Source organism: Camelus dromedarius, chromosome 25 (genome assembly GCF_036321535.1).
Source record: "Camelus dromedarius isolate mCamDro1 chromosome 25, mCamDro1.pat, whole genome shotgun sequence".
Lineage (NCBI taxonomy): Eukaryota > Metazoa > Chordata > Mammalia > Artiodactyla > Camelidae > Camelus > Camelus dromedarius.
In genome coordinates, this window is record NC_087460.1 from 16473704 (window position 1) to 16500022 (window position 26319).

The 26319-nt window shown below is 45.2% G+C and overlaps 2 protein-coding genes across 4 annotated transcripts in view; one reads left to right on the forward strand and one right to left on the reverse strand.

Annotated features, from left to right (window-relative positions):
- Positions 1–337: 337 nt before the first annotated feature.
- On the reverse strand, positions 338–7106 carry BHLHE41 (basic helix-loop-helix family member e41). Of its 3 annotated transcripts, none has more exons than XM_031443912.2 (7): positions 6882–7106; positions 5882–5956; positions 5091–5797; positions 4886–4949; positions 4469–4576; positions 4032–4143; positions 338–3554 (listed from the first exon to the last, which is right to left on the reverse strand). In XM_031443912.2, the coding sequence occupies exons 3-7, from the start codon at positions 5150–5152 to the stop codon at positions 2443–2445; spliced, it is 1458 nt and encodes a 485-aa protein (XP_031299772.2). In that variant the 5' UTR covers positions 5153–5797; positions 5882–5956; positions 6882–7106; the 3' UTR covers positions 338–2442. The 3 variants fall into 3 exon arrangements, with proteins under 3 accessions (XP_031299772.2, XP_064335199.1, XP_064335200.1); XM_064479129.1 differs by lacking the exon at positions 6882–7106 and adding an exon at positions 6053–6518 and having other exon boundaries at positions 5882–5952; XM_064479130.1 differs by lacking the exons at positions 5882–5956; positions 6882–7106 and adding an exon at positions 6405–6518.
- The window catches only part of SSPN (sarcospan), a 105001-nt gene continuing 81086 nt past the window's right edge, over positions 2405–26319 (forward strand). Inside the window, exon 1 of the mRNA XM_064479132.1 lies at positions 2405–2529. The gene's annotated coding sequence lies outside the window, so the exon portion shown is untranslated. The remainder of the gene's footprint in view (positions 2530–26319) is intronic.

Genomic DNA, 26319 nt, shown 5'->3' on the forward strand with positions numbered 1-26319 from the left:
GGATAGCTGATCTCTGAGGTTCCTTCCGGCTCCACTGTCTATGACTTGCAGTTTGGTTGCCATAAAGTCAGCAGAGGGAGCACTTTTTCTACATCCCATAAATTTTGACTGTAATTTCAACACCTTTGAAAAAATCAAAGGGTTTGTGAAGAACATTATTGAAACTAAATATTGATAATCCTTCACACAGTTGGTATCAAATCACAAATTTGACTATAAACTTGAGAAAAGTCTAGAAATAATTATTTTTCTTCTTTGAATTCCATGATAGAGTCCCACAAGAGAATTGTTTTAGAAAGCTTAAGGAGCTAAAATATACTGAGAAATTAACCACTGGTAAGAGGTAGTATATTTATATGGGACCCAGTGAAAGAGAAACACCAGCCCATCCAACAGAGGCTATCTGGTATCAAAGATGAAAAGTGAGAAATTCATCAATCATAAAAACATTAGCAAATTGGGTCTAATATAAACAAATCACGCAAGGGACTGGTAGGTTTTTCTTTTGCACTTTTCATTTAGCTACACTGGGAACAAGCATGTAGACACAGCCAGAGCCTGGAGGCTTGCAAGAGACTGGAAATGTGTGGTATCAAGCCAATGACAAAGTTGCATATCTGAGAACCTAAATTCCTTTTATCCCAATATTCATAGATATCTTAAAACTAACTGAGCATCCATTGTGTCTTTTTAATTATTAGACAATCTCATATCGTACGTATATTAAAGTTTTTATTCCTTAGTAAGAATTTTAAAGTCACAAAATAGCATGGCAATATTTATTTTAGGTAATAGAATTTATGGAGTGCTGAAAATACTAGAATATAAAGATAATTTCTAGTTTATCTTCACATACTAAACTTTTCTAAACCAGCTGGTTTCTTGCGGAGAGTATTTTATTTATTTTTTTTAATAATTTAAGACAGCATAAGCTTGTACCAAGCATAAGCATTGTAACAAAAGTGCAACTTTTCAGCAAATCCTCCCCCAAAGATATTTTAACTCAAAATATCATTAGCACATATTTTCTCCCTACAAAAATAGCATGTCAGACATCATTAATTGGATGTATTAACAACTATGTACATAAGAGCCACCTTGTAGGCTAAGAGTTTAACGTTGTTTAAACACAGCGTTTGAGGCAAACAGTAGCAGCAGCAGCAGCAAATGCACCAAACTGACTGAAAGACCCAGATATTTTCTTCACTCACATTCAGACTGTTGTGTCTCACCCCTTACATAACATTCAAGTGAGATTTCTCACAGTGCTACCTTGGCAACAAACTAAAAATATCTAGACAAGGTCTTGGTTTAAGCCTTATTAAAAAAAGCTTTCTTTGTGATTATCTGGTATCTGGTTTGGTCTCCAGAAAATACATAGACTTGGAGATAGGAAGGCCTCACAGGGCTTCATTCCACATCTTTACAGCATTTCCAATCAACACTGACCAGTTGAATGCTTTCCTCCACTTTTGTGAATCAACAGAATAGAGGCTAAATCAGTTTGGACTTGTTTTCTGTTTTTAAGTTCAGTGCACATTCTTTTTTTTTTTTTTTAACAGCAAGATTATACAAACTTGGGAACATGATGGATTAAATAATGACTGGGTGAGAATAGACGCACTCAGTATATATATATGTATACATATATATATGAAATTAAGATGAGTCTATTGATTCATGGTCAATTTCTCAATAAAGTGCTAGCAAATGTCCTAAGAATGACTCCGGCCTTCCTCATCCATTTCTTTCCCTGACTTAGTTCTGACCATGGCCTAACTCCGCGTCTCTTTAAACAAGTGCAAGTTACTAAGGGATACCATTCAAACCACTTCAGAATAGGCTGCAACGTGAGCGACTGCGTCCTCACCTCTTTGAAAAATATATGCTTTTTAAAAAGCTGAACATTATAAAATACTGAAGAGTAAAGTGGATTTTAAAAGACCCTCATTCTGTCTGTGGAAAGCCTCCTAAAGCAGGCAGGACAGCTTTGAGACACAGGCAGATAAGAGCTACCTGTGGTTCCATGTCAGCTCCTCGGCCACCGTCCCCTACCCTGGTTCAATTCGCTCACCCGCAGAGCAGACTCTTCTCACTTCTTCGAGAATTAGGTTCTGTATTTTAAAAGATAATGGAACGTGGCCTGAAAGAAGGCATAGCTGATTATGGGGAGTTCTTTAAAGAAAAAAGAATGTCTAGCAGAGTTTCTCTTACAGATGGTGGGGGAAGAAAGGGATGTTAGTGTGTGGAGGGTGGTGGGTGGTGAGGGATGAGCAAAACAGGAACTCTAAATGTACACAAAACACCTGTGTTGTTTTTTAAAAAAAAGCCTGTCGTGCATCTATTACACTTCCTCCCTTAAAAACGTTAAGGGCGTTTTAACTTAGTAATATTATTATTCTGCGCGAACCCCGGTCCTTTCTAAGAAAGGGGCTCAAGGATTCAGGGGCTTTCCTTTCCTGGCTGCGAGGGATCTTCCTGAGCGGAGCTCTCCGGGTGCCCGGGCTCGCGGGGACCGGCGAAGGGCAGGTGGGTGCGGCCGTGCGGGTGCGGGGGGTGCAGCGCCCCAGGGGGCGCCACCTCGTGCGGCAGGAGGGTCGCGGCGGCGGCGGCGGCGGCAGCAGCCGCCTTCTCGGGGGGGGGCGACAACACCGAGGACAGGCAGGGGAAGGCGGCGGCGGCGGCGGCCGCAGCGGCGGCGGCGGCGGCGGCGGCCGGGGCGGGGATGCCGGGGTACAGCAGTGGGAACGGGGCGGCGGCCGCCGCGGGGTACAGGTACTTCTCCAGGCCGCTCTTGTCCAGGAAGGGCTGCACGTAGGCGGCGGCGGCCGAAGGCGAGAGGAAGTAGAAGGGCAGGCAGAAGGGGGCCGCGGCGGCCGCGGGCTGCGCGAAGGGCGCGCCCCCGCCTCCGCCGAACGCCACCAGCGAGCTGAGCAGGGCGGCGTCGGGTCTCAGCAGCGCGGCGGCGGCGGCCGGGTCGGGCCCCAGGAGCGCGGCTGCCGCCGCCGCCGCGCCACCCCCCGGGCCGCCGCCGCCGCGGGAATCCAGCTTCATCCTCTTGGGTGCCGGCGAGTCCTCCCCGGGAGGCTCCTGCTTGATGGTGACGCGGCTCGCCCCGGCGCCTTTGCCCTTCTCGCGGTCCGGCCGGGCCTCGGCCTCGCCGCCGTAGCCGCTGTCAGTGTCCGTGTCGTTCTCGGCGGCGAGCTCGGCGCTGGGCTGAGTCCGCTGGATGACCGGCACGCAGTGGGCGAGGGGCTCCAGCTTCTGCCCCGCGCGCTCCAGGCAGGGGGCGGCCGCGGACCCCGCGGGGGCGGCGGCCGAGGGCGCGCCTGTGCCTTTGCCCAGAGGAACCTGTTGAGTCAACAGCTGGGGGGTGGGCAAAAACTGGGTGGCCACGGCGTGCAAATGGTTGATCAGCTGGACACACCGCGGCTCCCTGGGCGTCCAGCTCTCAAACCGGGAGAGGTATTGCAAGACTTCTTTGGCGCATGTTTGAAATCCCGAGTGGAACGCATCCAAGTCGGACTGAATGGGCGATTTCAGAGATCGCTCCCCTAGGAAGAGGAAGGGGTGGGGGTGGGGATCAGAGGAATGGAGGCAAGAAGAAAAACACCGACGTTAAAACATCTGCTTATCACGTGGGCCCTGCATTGACTAAAGTGATCTCGGTTTTTCCTCTGTATTCGAGTGATATAATCCACCGGTTGCCGAGAGGTGGGAGGAGTGGGGGATGGCGGGGGTGAGGAGCAGGGGGGCGCTCTACTCCCAGATGCAACACCAACCAAAGTGGAGAGGGCGCAACCGCCACTTTAAATAAAAATCTGATTCCTCTGAGTTCTGCTGAAAGCCTCTAGGATGCTTCGGGAAATGGGCACTTTCCAATGAAGGGAAAGTATAAGCAATTTAACAAATGAGAGTGAGCCCTTGGGCCCAGGGAAGGAGGTGGGGGGTGGGGGGAAGAGTCCTAACACTGCTCCTCTGTGGGCTGCCGGGCTTCATGGGGGTGGGTTGGCCTCCCTGAACTGACTTACCATTCTGTAAAGCAATTATCTTCTGATGCTGCTGCTCCGTTAAGGCTGTTAAAGCTTTTAAGTGTTTCAAAGTTAATTCCAAGACTACCGCTTTCTCCAGATGCCCCAGAGTCTGCAGTGGTGCAAAAGAGAAGGGGGCACTTGGTTACTTAAAAACACACATTTGGCTTGATTGGCTCTCCATTCAGCACAGCAACTTAAGCAAACACTTTGAAAGAACTACTATTCCTACACTTCTTGAGCTTTCCACAATTTAGGTTATAAATGATTTCTTGCTTTCAGTTGTGAAACACCTACTCCTGAGTTTGCAGTAAACTACACTATAGCACAAGTTGTAAGGCATCTGATATTTATATTTATTCTTAAATCTCTGGGAGTAGTACCAGACTATTAACATGTCCTTGGAGAGCAGCAAAGAATAAAAATGTGCATCTTACTGTCAACTTTAGATGTTCAGGCAGTAAGTCTTTCAGCTGAGCAATGCATTCATTAATTCGGTCTCTTCTCTTCTTTTCTATTAATCTGTGCGGTAATTTGTAGGTATCCTTAGTATATGAAAGTCATGAAAGAGAGAAAACAATAAGCTAAACATTTATTTACTGGATATAACACCCCCCCCCCATACTATGTAGTAAACTATGCTCAAGAAACCTCTTTCCTCTGGACTGTTCTGAAATGCAATTTAAATTCAGGTATGATGTTTAATCTCCCCCTGAGAGTATCCCGCAAACCACTTAAAATTCACAGTTGGGGAAGCTCAAGGGCTGGAATATATCTGCGGGCAGAGCTTCGCTGTGAAATCAATGGCCCTAATTAACTATCCAGGCAGGGGAACATCAGAAACTTACACTTACCTTGCTGTCGTCTCGCTTCATGCTCCTTTTGGGTTTACACATATACAGAGAGGAATAATCCAGTCTGCAAAACAGAAATCAGCATCAGGCACCCGTTCGGGGAGGGGCTCTGCCCTCGCCCGCTCCATACCACTTTCTGGAGAAGGGAAAAAAAAAAACCAAACTGAAGCCTAGACAGATATTCGCAAGGGTGTGTGCACCTTACCCTATAAAATCTCTATGTTCCAGTAACTGTCTCTCTTGCAAATGAGGAATTGCTTCGTCCATGTTCAATCGCTGTCCGTTTCCTCTGTTTCGATTTTTGGGGTTCTGTTCTATAATCTGTGGGACGGTAGCTTTGGGAGATCTTGGGGGGATCTGTACGTCTCCAGTCTCTCTTTCTCTCTCCCTCTTCAGTGCAGTGTTGAAAGTGTGAAGCAGTTGGTCCCCCCCTCCCACCGCGCTCGCTCTCTCGCACACACACGCACACACACGCACGCACACTCGCGCCGGCCCCACTGCACTGGTAGTTTGCTCTCACTCCGGGCAGTGTTTGGCCACAGGGCACGCGCGTCGCCGGCCAGACCAGCACCCAGCTCACGTGCGGAACGTACCATCCGCGGTCCAGCCCGGAGGGGGGCGGGGGAGGAGGGGCCGGGAGGGGGCGTCGGGAGAAGGCTGCGAGGGAAGGCGAGCGGCGGGAGGGGGCGGGGACACCTGATCAGGGCCACCGGAAAGGAAAAACAACTTCAGCCAAGATACTCATCTTCCCAAAGGCGATGCTGAAGGCTGGGGGGAGTGGGAGGGGGTGCCGGGGGTGCGGGGCAGCCGGGGCTTCCTCGGTTCGGAAGTGCGACTCCCTCAATCCGTCCGTCATTATGGTTCAGGAACGGGAACGTGGCTTTTTGCTTTTCCACCGACTGTGCTGTTGGTCTGGACCAAAGAAAGGAAAGAGAAAGAGATTCGCGGTGGGTCAACTTCAGTCCCTAAGGACAATTTGGGGACTTGTTTGCTCACCGTTCGGTGGCGTGGGGGGACCCCTTAGCCCTGGTTGGAGGTGGACCCGAAAAGGGACAACTTGAAATCCGCTCCCTAAAAGATTTAAGATAAATGAAAATGTAGCCACTGGGTCAGAATGTCGCAATCCAAGTGTCTTTCGGCCCCACGGTGTCCCTGGGCCACCCAAACTTCCCGCAGTAGCCGGAATTGCGGTGCCACTAATCTCAGCCGCAGATGACGACGTTTGGGGCCTCAGGCGCTCCCGGAGGAACACGGCAGGGCGGGAGGGGGTGAGGATGGGGTAGCACGAGAGGGGCAACCGCGGGAAAGCAATGCAGCATTATGACTCGCCGGCTAAACTCTGCCGCCCCTCCGTGCCTCGGGTGGCGCTGCTTGCTTTCCCCGCCCCCTCCCCCCTCGTCTGATAAGCGACGCCGGGAGTGTGCAGAGCCCACGTTTACTACTGCTGGCACCTCCAAAGCCTCCCTCCTTAATCCTGTCTCAAACGGGTACCAGCACAGGGCCAGCAACGTGATCCGACCTGCCGCTGCCACATCACTCCGCGGGGAACCCGTGCGCGCGCGCGCTCGCCGGCGCTGCAGCCCCGGCGCCCTGCGCGGGGAAAGCACAGGCCAGCACGAGCGGGGCTACCTTTCCCCACAGCCATCCCGGGAGCATGACTCACTGCTAGTGAGAGTTACCGGGAGGTGCCCGCAGTTGCGCACCGCCCCTGCCGCCTGGCGCGGCGGACCGCAAGGGGCCTGGGAGGTCGGGGAAGGTGCGTCCTGCGGGACTCCCAGGTCTCCGGCCCCGCTGCCGCCACTCGGGTCCCAGGGCTGGGATGGAGGAAATATATATTAATCTCTCTTCCTATATATATAAAACTTCACACACATAGGCAGATAGATAGCAAACCAAACGTCTTTCCTTCCTGCATTCTCCCAGGTGATCCCTGAAACATTACTAATTGCCAGTGGCACGTGAACCAGGGGGAGAAGTACGCCGAATGCACGCGCACCGGGGCGCAGCAGGGACTGGGGCCGTCGCTACGTGTCCCCCGGCCCGCCCCGCCGAGCGCGGGTTCCGGGGACGGATCTGGGTCGCGGGAAGCGGCGGCTGGGAGGAGATCACGTGTCTGCGGGAGTCGCGTCTCTTCCCCGCCTCCAGGAGCCGCCGGGGCCGCGGCCGCGCTGCTGCAGTCTCCCGGGTCCAGGGCGGAGACGCGCCGCGTCTGGCTTCGTGACTCCGGCGGCGGCGGCGGCGGCCCAAGCTCACCCCGGCGTGAGGAGACGCTCGCGCTCCGTCCACTTCGGTTGGTTAGAGGGCCTTTTAAGGTCTCTCGACTTCCTCAAATTCAGAGACGCATTTTGCATCAAACAGGCAATATAAGAATGTAACACATAAAAGAAAAAGTATTTTTAAAATACTGATTTTATTTTAAACCTGTATCTAGCCTCGCTTTTGTTTCCAAGTGATGGAGTGATTAATTCCCTTTGGTGGGGAGGGCAATTTGGAGCCCTGAAAGAAGCCTATCCCTGCAGCACTATGTCATTTTGTCCTCTCGTTCTAAACTGACCCCCAAAAAGCAGGGGAGAGGGGGCATGCCGTTAAGGTGATCATTTGAAAAATGAAATACCAGCTCCCCTTATAGGTTTCTGACTGTTTGTAGAAGGAAGAGCTTGTAAATATTTGCTCCAGAGCTAAAATTTCACCTGAAAGAGAGGGCTGGAGTATTTAGAGAAAATGAAGACCGGACCGCCGCTTGGCCTCGTCAGGAAAGCAGACCAGAGGCAAGGCTGACAGCTGAGCAGGGTAAACCTTAAGGCAATAGGAGCAATAGGGGAGGAAGTCCAGCAGATTATAGGTGTGTTAATTTGGGATGTAAACTTCCCCTAATTCAAAGACAAAGGGACTTTGCTGCAAATGATGCCTTTTCTGTCGGCGCTTTAATCTCCCCTGCCTCCATTTCTTCTGTCCCACGTTTCCCTCCTCTGTATCAACATTTTTGTTTTCTCTTTCACGCGTTTCATTTTCTGACACCCGGCTCAGGCTGTGCGTGGAGTCTTCTAATGTTTGGTCTCCTTTATTATTGTCAGTCGTGTCTTTTTCGTGCCCACCTTTAAACTCTTGTTTCCTTTTTCTTCTTATTTTTTTTATGTCCTTTTTTTTTCTTCCTACCTTATTCCCTGTCAAATGTCTGCTTTTACTCTTTCCTTGTAATTTTTGTTCTCTTATTCACTTTGTCTTGTTTTCTTTTTCATCTTGGTGACTCTTCTTGCTTATCCACTTGCCTTAAACTTGAGTCCTACTCCTTTTCTTGTACCTTCTGGAACACCAGGTATAGTTTAATGCCTCCAAACATCCCTTCGATGCAAGGAGGGTGTAGCAATGGCTAACAAATGTACAGCATTTACAATGAGCGTACTGGGGACCTTTCTAAGGGCTTTTGATGGATTAACTCATGAATTCTTTCCATACCTTATGAGGTAGATACTATTATTGTCTCCATTCTGCGGATGAGAAAACAGACACAGAAAGGTTACAAGGTAAGCCTGTGGTCCCAGAGCCAGGATTTAAGCACAGACAGTGGGCTCCAGTGTCTGTGTCCATAACTGTTACACCTTGATGTGAACAGTGAGGGCCAAGATCTAAATGTTAACTAGCTGTTTCAGGGATGTTTTTTAACTTACCAGTGTGAGTGTGTATATTTGTTGTAGCATGTGTGTGTGTGTGTGTCTGTGTGTGCACGCAAATGTGTTGAAAGAGAGATGGGGAAGGGAGAGATGTTAGCATTGGAGGAGTTCATGGTACAGAAGGAAAAAGGTATTAAAAAAAGAAGGGTGACTGTCTTTTGTCAGTGAGTGATTCTGTTGGCATCCAGCTCCAAATGTATTGATTTTAAACCCAAATATCTAAATTCTTAATTCTTAATAATGTCATACAGATGGACAGATGGAAGTACAGTTTAGAAAAAGGCGAATGGTGATCAGCTCTTTGTCATTTCCACTGAGCAGACTAAGCCAAACTCTAATTTTGAAGCTTAGGTTAGTAATGGGAAAGTTCACCTGTGGTGAGGTTAGAAAGGGGAAAAATTTCCCTGTCTGACAAAGAAACAGAAGACTAGAATGTCCTCTTCGGGTGTGTTTAAAAGTAGGTTGAGTCTTATCTTTTTAGGAACGTCCTGCTGAAAGCCAAGGAGCTACGAGATGAGCTCAAAGCCCCTTTGAGCCCCTAATTAGAGAATTTTGTGATGCTTTGTTCTCAGTGAAAGATACCCATCTTTCTTTCAGTAGGTGTGGGGGGGGGGGGAAGCTGTTTCCTTTTTTTTTTTTTTGGTTAAGTAAGGAAATCACTGCCTGTAGAGACTCTAATTAAAGGGAATACTTACCCCAGGTCCCACCCCTCTCCCCTCACCCCTGCCTAAGTATTCTAAGCCCCACACTGACTAGTCACCTTGTGACTTTGGAAGGTCTTACCGTGTTTGCTTGCAAAGTCTTGGATTTCCAACAGAAACAGAACTCTCCTGAGAGGATTAAAATTCTGTAGAGAAGAGAGGTTTTCTGCCTTTTTAGGGTTTGTCAAGCCTTGCCACTCTCCTGGAGAGGGGACTAGGGTGTTTGGGACAAACTACCAGTGTGGCTCTGATGGCCTTAAAGGGCCCAGAGCTGCTCAGGGCTGTGGCGTCTCCTGCCTGAACTGCAGTAAAGATACCCCATCAGGTGTGCAGCTGCTTTTCTTAATCACCTCTGTTTTGGGTAGTAGACAAGAATTTAGTCAATCTACATCACTTTACATCAAAAACCTCATCAATCAGTTTATAAAAATCTCAAAGAAGAAGTTTGATGCTAAAGTCAAGGTAGGAGCAGTGGAGGCAGGGACCAGCATGGGATGATAGACCAGGGATGTGTGAAGCCCCTTGGACTACCTCCTCGGGGCATGCGCACTGCTCTCAGGCAAGAAAGGTTAGTGTTGTCAGGCACATCACCTACAGAAGACTCTTAGAAGGGAGGGGAGCCCTACGGCTATTCACTAGAAGCCAAATGTGACTTTAAACCATTGCTAATGCCATTTGCTGAAGGTAGCAGATTTAAAATCCCAGAATAGGTTAGGTTTTCTAGTTGCATCCTCAGTGAATTAGCACAAGTATCCTTATTTAATTTGTAAAAGAACTTCAGCTTTCTGTAGACTGCCGATTAATGTATCTTTGTGGTTGTAAACAGATGCATGAATCACGTTTCATGTTTACGTAGTACTTCAAGAAGTTTATACACGTATGAGTCTGCATAGTACCACGGAGCAGGTAATATTAAGTATAGGAAATGAATTTTGTTACTGCCCAAATCATCTATTTTTGTATTCATGTGACTTATCACAAACACTCACGCATGTGGTCCTGAATTTAACATATGCTCAGTGTTCCTGGGGTGCTTATGTACAAAAGACAGCTAGGGGAGAACCATCTAAGACCACTGCAGGGGGCCTCCCCCCGGCTTGTCTGTCTCTCCTTAAATATCTGTCTGGTCCCTCCCATGCCCAGGGGCTTCTCATACTGGTTGAGGTTGATCCAGAATGAGACCAGGAAAGTAGAGTGAGAAGCAGGTGGCAAGTCCATAAGGATTTCCACAAAGTGATCCCTGCCGTTTTCTAGGTTCTCCTGGACTAGCTGGATACTGGGAATAAAGAGAGACTGTATGAAGAGGGGGCCCTTGGATGCCTGTGTTTCCCTTGTCACTGCTGATGAAGATCCTTAGAAATTGTTTGGAGAGAGACAAGTTTGTCCTATTGTGTGAAACACGAATAGGAATAAGATACCACGCAAGCCTCTTCTGTCACCTGCCTATCAGTGACATAGCCCTCAAATCAGTTTTCAGATGGTGTCCACCCAGTGCAGAGAGCTGTCTATGACAGAGTCTGTCACTTTATAAAGGACAAAAAGACTAATTAAGGAGGATTTAGTTTACACTTAGAACTGTTAGTATGAATTTTATTTGGTAATTAAAGCAAGAATTCATATATAATCATCACAAAAGTAATGTTTCTGATATTAACTTACAATCCTCATTCAAAAGGAAACTAATGGAAATCTAGGCTAGGTATGAATATCAGGTAAGGACTGCGTTTGGGCCACCCAAATTCCAGCAGCTTAAACAGATTAGGAATTTCTTTTCTGGTCACATACAGGAAGTCTGGAGGAAAGGAGTCCAGAGGTAATATGAAGTAGTAATAGTGCCATCACTGTCCCAGACTTACGCATTTCTGCTCCATTCACCACCAGCTTCCGTCCCTCCTCCAGCTGCCTCATAGTCATAAGATGGCTGCTGGAGCTCCTGCAGGGAAGGATAAAAGGGCATCTAACAGCTGAGCAAGTCTCCTTTAAGGAGCTTTTTAAAATGAGCTCTACCCAGTGACTTCTGCTTTGTCCAGTCCTATCACAAGGGACTAGAAATACATTTTTCTATTTAAGGCTCCCACAACAATGTAAGGAATTCTTTGGTAAAGAGGGAGCAGAGAATGGATGTGGGGCTGGCACTAGCCATCTCTGTGGTGGTCCGACTTAAGGAAATGGCTTGTTCAGGGCCTCTTCTTTTTTGTCATCAGTGGGTCTTTTTTTCTCTGCTATACCATGTGTGTTGGTAGTATCCCTTTATTGTATGAGGGTGTTTAATAGCAACTTCAGAAAATTTTCAGTCTTCCCATCTGCAATTGCACAAACTTAGCTAAGTCCTTAAGCTCATGGTTTTTAACATCTGTATTTTTAAGTTCTAATAATTGCAGAAATCTGCTTAGGGAGGGAACTTAAAAGGGTTTGCTCTACTTCCCGTAGAATGCACACTGCAGCTGCAAGTTTTCTGGGAAATGATTGTCTTCCTTTTAATGTAGTGGCATCTGTCCTCTGGTTGTTCTGTCTCTGTAGCTATGGCTTCTGCCCCCGCATTGGAATTGAAGAGATCAGCTTCCAGCAGAAATGCACCTTCTGATCATTCCCACCTGAATGTAGCTAAGACTTTGTTCTTCATCTATTTCATCTACTAATTAATGTCTCATTGGCATAGGATACAGCGGCTGTAGGGCCGGGAGATTAGGAGAAGAGCTTTGTGATGGAGTTGGGTTCTGGAGCAGATGCGGGAGGAGAGAAGAGGCAGGCGAGTGCAGCAAGTGGCAGCAGCAGGGCCATCTCTCCAGCTGGAATCGGGAGGTGAATTCTGGAAGAGAGTGCAGCTTTGGAACGTTTTAGTGGACAGGTATTAAGGCAGGTGTCTTACAAATGTTATTTAGCTCCCTCCTTTCTTTTAAACAAGGCACCACTAACTCCTCTTTATAAATGGACAAACTCAGGTCTAGAGATTTAGGGTAACTTGTCTTTGTTGTATATACTAAACAGCAAACCCAGGCAATAGGGAACCTGAGACCCGAGGTGCGTTCCTAGGGGTGTCACTGGCAGGAGCCTGGGGTTCTAATGGCCATCTTCTCCCTTCAGCCCGCGTGGGAAACCCCCATCCAAGACTTTCACCTCCCTTGGTGAAGCCCTTATCTCCAGGTTTTGGGAGCCATCACCAGAGGCGGTTCAGTGGAATTGCTGAGAGATGAGGAAGATGGTGAGAGGGTCGTTCTTGACCCCATTCTAGCGTGGAGTGGTGTTCCTGATCTTTGAGTGGGAATTCTGGGTGTGTTTCCCCACAGATGGACACATGGATGAAGGTTGTGGTTAGCCCACTGGATATAACTGCCCAGTGTCTTGGAATCTGCTATTTAATCCTCATCCACTAGACTGGTATTTATTGTGCTTATAGACGCTGTGCACTGTGAGGGGCATTAGGAATTCGATATGGAACCTTGTCTTCAACAGCCTTACAATTTAATGGACCATAATTTCTCAAAAAGGAGAGACCACCAAAGAAGTTGTGTAGTTATCCTAAAGCCATCTCATGTTCCAAAGGCTGTACTCAGACACCTCCTTTTTGGTGCACTTACAGCTGTGCTTCTCCAGAAAGCACTTTAAAAATCATTCCAGAAGGCTGACTTGCAGGAGCTTGCCTGGAAGCCACTGGAAGCCTCGCATCTGCACACAGCCGCTAACGCCGCTGGAGAAGCGTGGTGTGTCTCTTCCACTTTCTGCATTTTGCACAAGGGCCTGTCATTGGCATCAGCTAAATGAGAACCCTGTGGGCAAGGGAGCGAGTGGAAAACGTCCTCCCCAAACTTCCCGCTGTGATGAGAGCCCAGAGGAGGAGGCAGTGGATCTGGGGTGGAGTTGGCAACAGACATCTCACCTCCGTGTCCACTGTGTCTGCCTGCCTTCTCCCTTCACCACACCTAGTTCAGCTCTGCACTGTGACCAGAGCAATCTTTCTGTCCACGTGGGTTCCTTGATCAAAACCCTTTGTTTCCCATTTCCATCAGGTTAAAATATATATAGAAACTCTTCAGTGAGTTGGGGGGTAATAGGTCAGTGGTAGAATGCATGCTTAACACTAGGTTCAATCCCCAATACCTCTATTGAAAAAACCAAAAAACAACTCTTCAATGGCCTGAAAAACGCTAGAGGTGGCTTGGCCCCTGCCTGCGTCTTCAGTGTCCTCGCTCTCTGCTCTTCCTCTCTGCACTCCAGCATGCCAATTTCCGTTCTTCTTTTCAATTTTCCTTTTTTTCTTTTTCCAAATGTACCTACCCTTTCAGCTCGTTCACTGATGTTGTCCCAACTTCCCAGCTGGTTGGGAAGCTTTTCCCCTACTTCCCCAGCTCCCTTCAGCTCTCGTCCTTCTCTTCATCCCTCAGATGTCATCTGAAATGTCACTTTCTCCAGGAAACTTTCTCTGGGTTCTTAGACCAGCTTTGCTCCTTCTGTAAGTTCCTTTGCACCATGTAAGTCTCTTTCCTAACATGTATACTGTTTGAAAGACTCATAAGACTTTTCAGCTTCTGTATTCCTCACTAAGCTCCAGAGGACAGACGCCTGTATTGTTTACTGCTGTGTCTCCTATGCCCAGGATGGTCTTAAGCACAGAACAGACACTCAGCTGTATTTTTGCATGCATCCTGGGAATCATCTATGAACTGAAGCTTTGTTCCAGGGAAGGGCTTGAAGGCCAAGTCGTAACCCAGCCACATAGCATTCGAAGGGTCCTCGTGCCTTCAGGAGGTGGGGAAGGTAATGCTGGCTCCTACCCTCCCAGTTCCCTGCTAGGACTTTCACATCCTGATGCGGCTCTTACGGGCAGGAGCATCCTCGCTGAGCATCGGGGATTGCCTGTTTCACCACACGTGTGAAGATGAGGAAGTAGGTAGCATATAGGGTTGTAAAGTGCTCCTGATGTGGCAGGAAACCCAGGAGCCTGGCAGGGTCTTTAGTGAAGTGGTGGGCAGTTCCCTGTGCCTCTGGAAGGGCTGTTGGTCACTCTGCCAGGATGGACATGTTCTGTGCCCAGGAGACAGTAAACTCTGCCAGCATGCTCCCTACCAGTCTTGGTAAGTTGGCGTTTCTCACTCACAGAATTTTACTTCCTTCCACGGTCTGCACGGGCAAGGCCAGGACTTCTAGCCTAGCTGAATGCACAGGTGTTCCAGAGACCATGGGTTGGGGAAGAGACATCCAGGACACGGCTCTCCGAGGCCAGAAGTGGGGAGGGGGTGCAGAGTTTGGCATGACCAGCTGTGTTTACAGGCCTGCTGGGCCGATGGATCACAGGAGGGGGTCCTGGGGCAGCGCCAGAGAGCTGGGTTACCAGGAGCGTGGAAAGAAACAAGCCCTGTGCCAGGGTGTAGGAGTCAAGCCTCAGACTGGGGAACAAAGTAGGAGGGCTGAGAGCCAGTGAATCAACCATCAGAATGCCAAACTGGTAGGCACAGAGGAGACAGGAAGGAAGGGTTAGTGGGGACAAAGGAGAGCTGGAGCGAGGGGTGGAGGCAGGAACCGGGTCGGCGTGCAATACTGCTGATGTGGGGGGATTCTCCTGGGGTGGTCAGGCATGCTCCTCAGAGTCTGGAAATAGGGGCAGGACCACTTCAACTCTCATCCCCAGACCAACTTTGCATTTACTCCTGGCATTTACACTTGCGGAAACACAGAGGTTCTATTTCCCTAATTATGTATTCAGACAAACAGCGTTGATTTTCCTGGCCATGCGGTTGCAAAGTAAAGACGCCGCTTACCTGGCACAGCCTCGCTGATAGCAAGCCTGGGTCTGAGTTCACACCTGCTCATGGGTCCTGCATTGTCATTGGTGATCAAGGTGATACAGGTCTGAGTCTGTTGTGATTTTGGACAGCAATGCTCATGATTTTTCTGAAACCTATAGTTTTTTTCCCCCTTTTTAAAAAGAAACTCTGCCTCAGACACACCAAAGGTAATGAAGCAGACACATCACATATTCCTGTCCTGTGTCATGGTATTTTATATTCCTGCTTATGGTAGGACAGTGATGTAGGCTCTGGCTTTAAGGCCAAGGAGGCGTGGGTTCCAATACTGTTTTCCTTTGACTAGCGGTGTGACCTGGAGCAAGTTATGAATGTATCAGTTTTCTCAAATGTAACCCAGAGGTAGCGGCGGGTGCCTGCCTCTGACTGGTTGTCCTGCGGGCTGGGGACAATGCAGCTTAGTAGGTGAGCAGTAAATGGTAGCTCTCATTGTCCTCTTAGCTGCCTGGTTAAAATGATGGGTATCACAGACTATGGTTTGAAAATAATGGCGAGGTTAAGTAACATATTTCAATTTCAAGAGGTAAACATATTGAAGGAAGGGTATAGCTCAGTGGTGGAGCACATGCCTAGCACGCACAAGGTCCTGGGTTCAATCCCCAGCGCCTCCATCAACAAAATAAGTAAACCTAATTACCTCCCCCTGCAAGAGGTAAACGTATGGCTTTCAGTTATTGTTTTATTTACTAGTAGGTGAATAATTGTAAAATAGAGGGCCAGAACCGTTACTGGGGTTTTCCATTAATGAGATGTAGTTTTATTGCATGTGCTGGTTGGAAATGGTCCCTATTGGCTACAACCTTATGATTTTAAAACATACTCTTCAAGCAGCTCTTCTGAGAGATCACACAGCTTCGTATTTGTGCACAAATGGAGGGGTGAGATACTGTCTTGTTCAGGTCTTGAATGAATGACGCGGCTGAAATAAATTTCGCATTTTGTTAGCTGGCCGTGGAGGATGGGTTGACTTATTTCTTCTTTATGACATCTCCCCTAATAATCATAGCAAGCACTTTTATAGCCATCATTTGGTGCCAAGCTCTCTTTCAGTGTTTTACAAATATTAATTGATTTCATTGCTAATGGCCCTGTGAGATAGGAACTGTGATAACGCCATTCAGAAAAGGAGGAAACTGAGGCACAAGACAAAGTCATCTGTCCACATCACACAGCTGGTAAGTGGCAGAGCCGGGGTTCCAAGCTGGCGCGGCGGCTGCCCACATCTCTCATTTTACTGCCTCTCTGCACAACGGCCTCCCCAACATCTGGAGGAAAATGGAACATTTCTATTTACCATCCATGACTTTTTTTTTAGAGAAGAGAGAGTTCATGGTGCCAGATGGAACATGGGCTTCGCAGTCTAAAACTCTGAGCACAAGGTTAGGCTTTGCCACCCCTTGTTTGCCTGACTGTGAAAGGCAAAATACTGAACTTCTGAAAATCTTGGCATCCTCACTTATAAAGTGGGGATTTTATATACCTGTTGTGAGCGTGACTAATATTGTGTGTGACACATAGGAGATGCCCAAGGAGTAGTCGTCCCTACTTTGGTTACTAAGTTTCTAAATATACCCAAATATGCAATTATTTGGTGGTTTCTTTTCTCCTGAAAAATAAATTCTTGATTTCTTCTAACTTTTCAGCTTTAAAAAAAAATGGGGTAAAATCTGATCACTCAGTTAACAATGTAGAGCATCCATGTGGAAAGCATTTTCTACATCAGTACTGTCCAACAGAACTTTTCATGATGATGGAAATATTCTGTAATCTGTGCTGCTGAGTATGGGGGCTACTAGGCTCATGCGATTATTGAGCTTTTGACATGTGGTTAGTTTAGCTAAGGCACTGACTTTAAAATTTTATTTAATTTTAACAAATTAAAATTTGAGTTTAAATAGCCATATGTAGGTATCGTATTGCCCAGTGAAATTATAGCTGCTTTAATCAGGATCAAGTCCTGGCTGATCAGATAATTCTTTTAACAAATCCAAGTCAGTTTCTTAGCGTGTTCTTTTTCTAAGGTGTCTAAGACATCTGTGTAGGAAAGAAAAAATATCAATTATCAAGCACAAATTCCAGCAAATAAAGAGAACAATATCCATCCACTTCTCCAGGTTTTATGGCATTTGATAGATTCATTTTAATTTGACTGGAACCCAAATGACATAACTTATCAACACTTTAAAATATTGATCATGAGTTGCTATGAATATTTTAGTCCTCTCCCATAAATTGATAGTAGTATAATAATTTTAATACTCATAGAATATCACATGTCTATTTGGTTTGTATATAAGCAGTGGCATGCTGATAAATGTTTAACTGGTTCTCTGGGAAAAAAATGTGTGCGGATATGTTTGTGTGTATGTGTATAGTTTATTATACATTTTGCTTCTATAAAGAATATGTAACAAAGCACACATTTACACATAATAATAAAATTGCATGACTCCTTTAAACTCCGCATAGCCAACTGATTCTCACTTAATGCTTTTATTGATTTTTGCCAAACCCTCTATCCATTGCCAACCTATGGTTGCAATTAATTCACAAGTAAAATTCCTACATGAATGTCGGTTGATTTTTTATTTGTTATGAGTTACTATGTTAATGTTATGTCACATTATGTTAATGAATAAGGGAAAAGTCAAACAATGGAGATGTTTGTTAAAGCCCCACTCATTCATCGATGATTTAAGCAGCTTCTTTACTAAGTCAGGTAATTTGCACATCTTGGAGAAATCTTTCCTCCATTTTTTTGTGTTGTTCACAATATGATGACTACAGACATGACATTTTTAAGTTCAATCCACATGATTAACATTTTCTCTATCACTTTCTTGAATCTAACAATTGACAAAATAATAAATCAAGCCCTAATTTGTAGCATTTGCCAATTCCCGTGGCGTACACACTCCCACCACTACCGATGCCACGTCACTGAAAGCGGAGGAACCTACAATAGACGATTAACCTCAAGAGCACAGATAATAGTAAAATGTAGTAAAATAATTACAGGTGATGAGTTTTGAGCATTTAGTACTTTCATTCTTCATGTAATTTATTTAGTTATGTTTATATAACTTAATTTCCTGTGTTCATCAACAATTCATTGAGGGTCTGCTCTGCCCCAGGACTGAGTGCTTTAAATAAGAACAGGGCTGCCGGGGCTGTGCTCGTCCCTCTTCTGTGTCTGCATTTTCTCCCTGGATGACCTCATCTAGCCTCAGGGCTTTCATATCGTCTATATCCTGATGACCCCCAAATTTACGTTTCCACGCCCATTTTCTACTGTGAGCTCCAGACTCATAAATCCAGCCGCCTACTTGATGACTCCCCTTGGGTATCTCAAACTAGTTATCTTAAACCGGACACGCTGGACTGTTCCAGCCTGCTACATCTTAATGTCCACCTCCTGCCCCCCACCGTCCATCCACTCTTCCTCTGTTCTTCACAGTTTTCAGTGACACTACAATACATCGGTTGATTGAGCCCCTAAATCAAGACACATCCTTGGTTTTTCACTTTCATTCCTTTCTTCATCCAATCCAACAAGAAGTCCTGTTTTTTCTATACGAAAAAGTTTCCTGAATCTGGAAATTCTTCACCATTTTCACTGCTGCCAGCCTAGTCAATTTCACTCTCTCCCCGTGGGATGAGGAAGAGATGCTCATTTGATCTTCTTGTTCTACTTTTCCCTCATCTAACTTTACACATAGTATGAAGAATTAACTCTTAAAAATATAACCCAGCCCATGTCACTCTTTTGCTTAAAATCTCTCCAGTGGTTATTGATGAAAATTAGAGTTAACATTTCTTTCTGTGTCTATGGTAGGCAGAGTCGTGGGCCCCCAAAGATGTCCACGTCCTAATCCTGGGAACTTGTAAATGAATACTTCCTTACAGGGCGAAAAGAACTTTGCAGATGTGACTAAATCAAGAACATGGAGATGGGAAGGTTATCCAGGTGGGCCTGATGTAATCACAAGGGTCCTTAAAAGTGGAAAAAGGCGGTAGAAGAGATTCAAAGGGAGATGTAAATGTGGAATGATCGGGGAGATGCAACTTTACCGGATTTGAAGATGGAGGAAGGAGCGCAAGAACCAAAGAATACAGACAATCGCTAGAAGCTGGAAAAGGCAAGGGAATGACTTCTTCTCTAGAGCCTCTGGAAAGGAATGCGGTCCTGCCAACGCCTTGACTTTCCAGGGAGAACAAGGTCAGTCTCCTTGGTCTTCTTTTTTTTTTTGCTTTCTTTTTTCTTTTAAATTTAGTCTTTTTAAAAAAAAAAAACAGCAAGTCTTTTTCATTTGTTTGTTGTTGGAGGGGGAGATAATCAGGTTTATTTATTAGGTAATTAGGCTTATTTTTTATTGGAGGTACTGGGGATTGAACCCAGGATCCCATGCTAAGCATGTGCTCTACCACTGAGCTATACCCTCCCCACCCTCTTCCCAAGTGACGGAACTGTAAGATAAGTTTGTGTCATTTGAGCAGCTAAATTTGTGAAAATGTGTTACATACAGCAAAGTGATACAATAGCCTAGAAGACCCTACAAGATCTGCTTCCTGTCAGTCTCTGTGATCTCATCGGCTGTCATTCTCTCCACCGGCGCACTCTGCTCCGGCCACCTACACATCCATCTTGCCTGCATAGCACGTGGAATCCTTTCTCAGGGCTTTGGTACCAGTGATTCCTTTGCCTGTGACTTTCTTCTCCAGACCTTCATATAGCGAGTTCTCCATCATTTGGATTTTCAAAACCTCTTCAAAAAAGGCACCATTCGCTAGTTGCTTTTTAATCTGTGTTTTATTTTCTGGTTAGCTTTAATCAGGATCTGAGATTGTCTTAACAGTTTGTTTACTGTCTGTGCAGCCTCTTACCAGACATGCACCATTAAAACATAAACCTCATCGAATCAAAGATCTAGCCTATCATGCTCACCCAGTAAGCACTTAGTGAGTATTTGTTGCAAAAAATGAATGAAAATATAGACTGTGTATCCTGGTGCCTTGCCTCAGAATACACGCAGTCTGTGGGAAGGAAGATGAATAAAGCGATGATTATAGAACAATGTAATGAGTATTATGGGAGGGGTGTGGATGCGGTGTTCTGGGCACCCGTAAGCACTTTGGCAGGTTTTCCAGAGGAAAGACTATTGGGAAGAATCTTGAAGACAAAGTGGGAAAGTCAAAGCCAGGTTAAAAAAAAAGAGCAGTTGGATTTTCAGGCAGAGCGTGCTGGAGGAACAAGGGCACAAAGGTGTGAAATGGGAAGGTATTATGGGCACCACGGGTGGTTTGGTTACCTGAGAACCTAAAGTGAAAGGTAATAAAATGTCTCATTGCAGAGGACTTCGTGTGACCTACAAACAGATTTTAAATTTGTCTAAGTGGCAATTAGGGGCCCTTAAAGTGTTGTAAACTGTCAGTTTCGCCCTGTAGAAAATTTATTCTGACAATACCACTGAGGATAGATTGAAGGGGAGGGGCCCCAGAGCGCAACATCGGTTGAGGGGATATGACCATTGTCAAGAAAGAAGGACCTAGGGAAGTAGTGAGAAAGATAGAGGGTGACAGGGAGAGCTGAGGAATATTTTAGAGGTAGATTTTATAGGACTGGAGACCAAGTTATTGTGTGGAGTGAGGGAGAAGGATTAGGAATGACTTGGGTAACTGGGCAGAGAGTGGTACCACCAGTAAGAACAGGGAAGATATGAGACAGGTTTCATTATGACATGTCTGAGGTGCCATGAGGCAAGAGGAGACACCTCAGAGACCTTTGGATAATTGGATCTGAAGCTTGGGGGAAAGGTCAGGGTAGAGATTTAGACTTGGGAGTCTCTGGCATACACGATGGTAAGACAGTTCCACAGACATAGAGATTAGAAGAAAAGTGGGTTGAGGTTGGACTACTGCAGAATACTAATTTTTATGCATTGGATGGAAGAGGATTAGTGCAAGAGTGGGACCAAGACGGATAGTCAGAGAGGAAGCAAAAGAATCAAGAATGTGCTCTCATGGCCAGAAACACCTGGCTTCTTCCTCTACTTCTGTGATTTAGCATCCATTTCAAACATTGCCTCTTCCAGGTCCTCTCAAAAGGATGCTGTTACTTTTCACTGAATCACTACCGCTCCTTACTTGTACCAATTTTATAGTGATTGTTGTATTGTAATGTTTTGTACTGATGGTCAGTAATGCATTTTGAATGGCTAGAAATAAAACTATGACACATTTGCATGTGAAACAAATCGTTGCATTTTTTGTGATGTACCTTAAAACAAACATTTGCTGACTTGAGCAAACCCTAGAATAAGAATCATTCATTTAGTAAGAGATTTAGGTTGCAGAACTGTGCCATGGTGTACAACAGCACAAAAACCAAATACAGGAACAAGTGAATCTAATGGAGTAAAAGACACAAAAGAGGTTTTCATACCCATAGTAGGTGCGCTTTAACAGATACTGTTACTGCAGTCCTAGTGGTGATATCCAGTCGTGTCACCCCCACCCCCGCCGTCCCGCCTCCCCCGCCGTTCCCCCCCCCCTTAACTGTTTAACAGCCAGGTGGGTAACAGTCTTCGTTCCCACTGGCCTGTTAAAATTGTAACTTACAACATATAAATTGTGTCTCTCTCAGACTGTGAGCCTCTCAAGAATAGAGCTCAATTTTTCCATTATTCTGTAACAAATACAAAACAAGAGCTAGTGACGAATAGGCGATGAATAGGATACAACCTGCAGCGATTTTTGCAACATGAGGCAGATGTGAGATCTAGGACGTGGGGGCTTTGCCATTTTCGTTTACCCCTGGCCTTCAAGACAGATCCTGAGCTCAGTAAATATTTGTTGAAAGAAATGGTTTTATGGAATGGGAAAACTGTCTGACAGGTGAAATGGATTACCTTCTAAATCCTTCCATTTCAAAGGTCTGTGATTATATTATTCACAGCTTCAATTTCTATTAAAAGATTATGAGTTGGTCGTTTTTTTTTTTCTCAGCCAAAGCTGTACAAACTCTTCATTTTAAGTTCACTTTTCCAGATTATGCAACACAATGATAAATGTGCCAGTATGTAATCACTTCTATAACACCATATAGGTAAGTTTTCAACTATTATTTTAGTTAATTGAATAATAGAGCAAACTTAAATGATTGACTATCTTCTTATATATTGGAGAAAAAAGAATTCTAGTAATGTCAGACACCCCCCACTCAAACCCATGGTCCATGAGTTGTATATAGTCAGTCTTTTTAGCCAGTTTATTAAGAAAAACTAGAATTGACATGTCTGTCAAACTCCTGTCACATCCTCATCTGTGTAAATCAGAATATCTCTGACTTCACCAGCACGATAACACCGTTGTATTATTCAGGACTCACCCCACTGCAAGTGGCAGAAACCAGATTCAAATTAGCTGAAGCTGTGAAGGAGGTTAGAGGTCACTGTAACCAGCTGAGGGGAGGGCAAGGTGACAGAAATGCAGGTGAGAACATCATTAGACTTCCTTCTCTCCCCGAAGCTCTCTCTGCAAATTCACTTTATTTTTTCCAGCCACTTTCTTCCCCAAAGCTCAAACTGAGCTGGAGGGTGGAGGACTGCAGCTTTAGGGGACATCGTCACAGACTGGTGCTCAGAGGGAAGGGCTCATCCTTCTAGTTTTTGTTCGAAAAGGGCTGGACAAGGGCTCCAACTGGCTTCTCGTGGGACCCTGTTGATCAATCGTTTTGTCCTAGGAGGACTGGTGAGGGGCTCTGATCCATTAGCCTTATGGTTAAGGGTGAGGTGGGGGCTGTATCAAAGGGCCAGGGGAAAGAGTGCAGTACAGGTGAAAAACGGTGGTGTCCCCTACACCCAGGACATGACATTATAGCCAAGAGAAGTGTTTGGGGGGGTTCTAGAATACATCTTAATATTTGTGTAATGAAGTAAAACTTCACTTCATAAATAGAAATGGCCAAGGGATTATAAGCTAATTGGTACATTTGTTTTGTAGTTTGGCATCCTATTATGTGACTTTTTGTTAAGGGAGGGACTCAAACATCTTATCTGTGGATAGCAACCCAGAAATCAACATGGCGCCCCTTCTTAAGGACCTCGATGCCCCAGCTGTGGCTCCTCTTCCATTCTCCAGCCACTCTTCTTGGGTTATTTGCTGAGTGTCAGGTTGTCTCCGTGGCTTTGTGCATCTCAGCCTTCCTTTGAGGCTATTTTTGAGTCACCTGGCTACTTCTCATTGGGTGGAATGGCCTAGGTTTACACTCTTGTGGAGTAAATAAAGTAAGATGCTCCCTGATTTGTATTTTTGTTTTGGGCACTGATGGGGTGGAGACCCTCAATGGATCTGAATAAAATCGAGGCAGTGAATAATCCTGTTGAATGCTTTAGAACAGACTTTGTGAGATAAATATGAACACTGCGGACTTGTGTGATGATTAAAAAAAAAAGAGACCAACTTGATATGCTGCTTTATAGAGTCGATGTAAGTGGAAAACTGAGGGCTTGAAACAAGCTTTAGTTCCTCCACTTCAGGTTTTATGATTTGGGCATCTCATCTTCTACAATATTTTACCTCAATTCTACCTTGTTTCAAGCATGGTTTTCTAAAACTATGTCTACGTCAAGTGAGAACATGAGCTTGAAGGACTGCAAGGTGGTGAGTTTTTCTTTTTCGAAAAGCTTACTTCATCTTACGAGATTCTCTCAGGTGCTCTTAGGTGCCATTTCTGCTCTGAAACGTCCTGAAAATAAATGAAGAGTTTACAGAAATCGCAGTGGACAAAACGCTGTGTCTGCCCAATCATTATTGGCTAACCTTAGTGCAATTACCATTGGCATCTGTATTGTTACTGGGTGCCCCATGCAAATGCCTGTTTTTGTTTTTTTTTTAGTATCAGAAATTTTCTTTGTTCCCCATCAAGCATTATTCCTCTTCAAGGTCTGCAATTAGGAAAACATCAAGCTATCTTGTATTTTATAGTAATGGTAGATTTTTCCTTCTGCAACATTCCTCTTATGTGGAGAACCACTTACTATAAATTGATGCATACGGGGCTTACTCCCTTACTTGGTGTATTAAAAACTATTTTTAAAATTGGCTATGGATGTGATGTAGTTTATAAATTCCACCTCACAAGTACTAGGTCTGTTTGCTTGTGTTTCTGCAATTGTAGGCATTCAGTAAGTTTACTCATTTGTATTTCTCAGGATTGGAAATCTTAACGCTTCCTATTTTTTATACATTGACCACGTGTGGTGCCTAGTGAACAAACTGGTGATTTGGAGGCACTGTGAGAATAGGGGTGTTTAAATCATCAAAGAAAGAACAAATTTTGTTCCTAATGATTTCAATATTTCATTCATTTTATTTTAGCATAAAAAGTAGGCTTCAGAGAAGCCAAATGTCCAGCTTGAAGCCCAGCTTCATTTTTTTCTAGCTTTGACTGTGGGTGAGTGAGTTAACCTCTCTTTTACTCATTTTCCTCATCTCTCTTTCCTTGATAACATGTATAGCTTATAAGTTTCTTGTGAGAATTGAACAAGCCAGTAAATGTACATCATTTGTACTCAGGACATGTTGCCTCTTGCTATTGTCAACAACAGCAGACAGCAATAATAGTACTTTGGAAATTCGTAGTATTCGATGTGGGACGTATGTTGTAAGCAAATAATGTGATACCCTGTGACTCAATTACCAAACCTTTTATCGTGCTGGGCACAGGGGTACCGGCACACACGCACGTGCACACAGGTCCATGCATACCGCACCTGAACTTTGTAAGGAGGGGTCCTAGAATTTAAATCCTCCTGTACTGGGATCCATATATTCTCAAGGTCAATACTGTCTCGCTTCTTCTCAAATGTGGGAAGAAACATGAGCACATAACTATGTTATATGGTGTACTGTCTCAAACCTGAAGACAATTCCGGCTGACTGAATACTGTCTAAACCTAGGGCACCCATGGTTTATAGCTCCTTCTTGATTGTGTCAGGAGGGCTCAAGGCCATGCTTGCATTAGCCCGAAGGAAGAAAGCACTTTGGAGAGAGGGAAAAGTGGGTCTGACTTGGAGCAGCACGGGGATGCTGGGATGGTCCTGCCCGACTCACACACCGTACACTTCACACACAGTGCCGTCCCAACATCACTCAGCTGAAAATTCTAACACCGAACAACACATTTCAGTGAAAGCTTTTGTTAATGTCTATGTGACACTCTCCCCAAAACGGCACCCTCACACTTCAGTCTATTAACCAGTTCTAGTTTTACTACTGATACTATAAAGATGGTTTAATATCTTGTTCTAAGTAAATGATTTTCTTTTCCCGGGAATGACTAAGTTGTTTCTTTGTCCTATGCATTTAGTTTAAATATGCTTCAAAAAGAGCTTGTTTACAATTGTCCTTTAAAAAAAAAAAGTCAAGAGAAAAGTCATATTTTTGTGTGTGTGTGCAAATCCCTGTACATTTTTAATTTGGGGAGTCATCTAAATCATTATAATCTACTTGCCTACTGAAAAAAAGTCTTAAGGGAGACCCTCAAGACCTCCGAGCTGAGGATACTTTGTAATAAACGAGCATGAAGCCCAGAGCCATGAATGCTAGTGGATTTTGGAAGGAGGTGTAATAAGGCTTTTGTTTTTTCAGACCCTTCTTAAAACCTGGGGAGAGTGTCACCACTGGGCTTTGTGATGTAGTCTGCATAAGAATAATTTTGCCCCTGGGAAAGTCAGAGCCAGGCCAAAGTCACTCCTGGGATTTCAAAGTCTGAAGTCACTTGTTTGGCTCTACTCGCTGGAGGATTTGAGAATGCTGTTCACCGGCCAGTGTGAACAGTGGTTGAAAAATGAGTTTCTGTAACAATCATTTCCAGAGTTTTTTAAGATATAGAAATTCTTCTTCATTGCTTTTTGGGCACTGGAAAGACAAATTTGGGTAGGGTTTTCAGGTGGGACTTGGAAATAATGGGGCCAGTATGTATTTTGACAATCTCCATGAGTGTTCTTTCGCTCAGAGAACTCTGAAGTGCCTGTTAGTCTTTCGAACAGGTTTTTTTGGAAAAACAATTGTGCTGTAATGCCAACATGACATCAGCTTTTGTTAAAATACCCAAGTAAAGCCACCAAACATTACTAAAGCCTTTTGGAGATGCTAGAAGAGAGCAAGAAGAGAAAGTGAAGGGAATACAGTTCATTCTGAGACACTCAGATGAGTAGCAGCCTTGTTTCCCTCTTTAGATCTCTTCTCAACAGTGAAA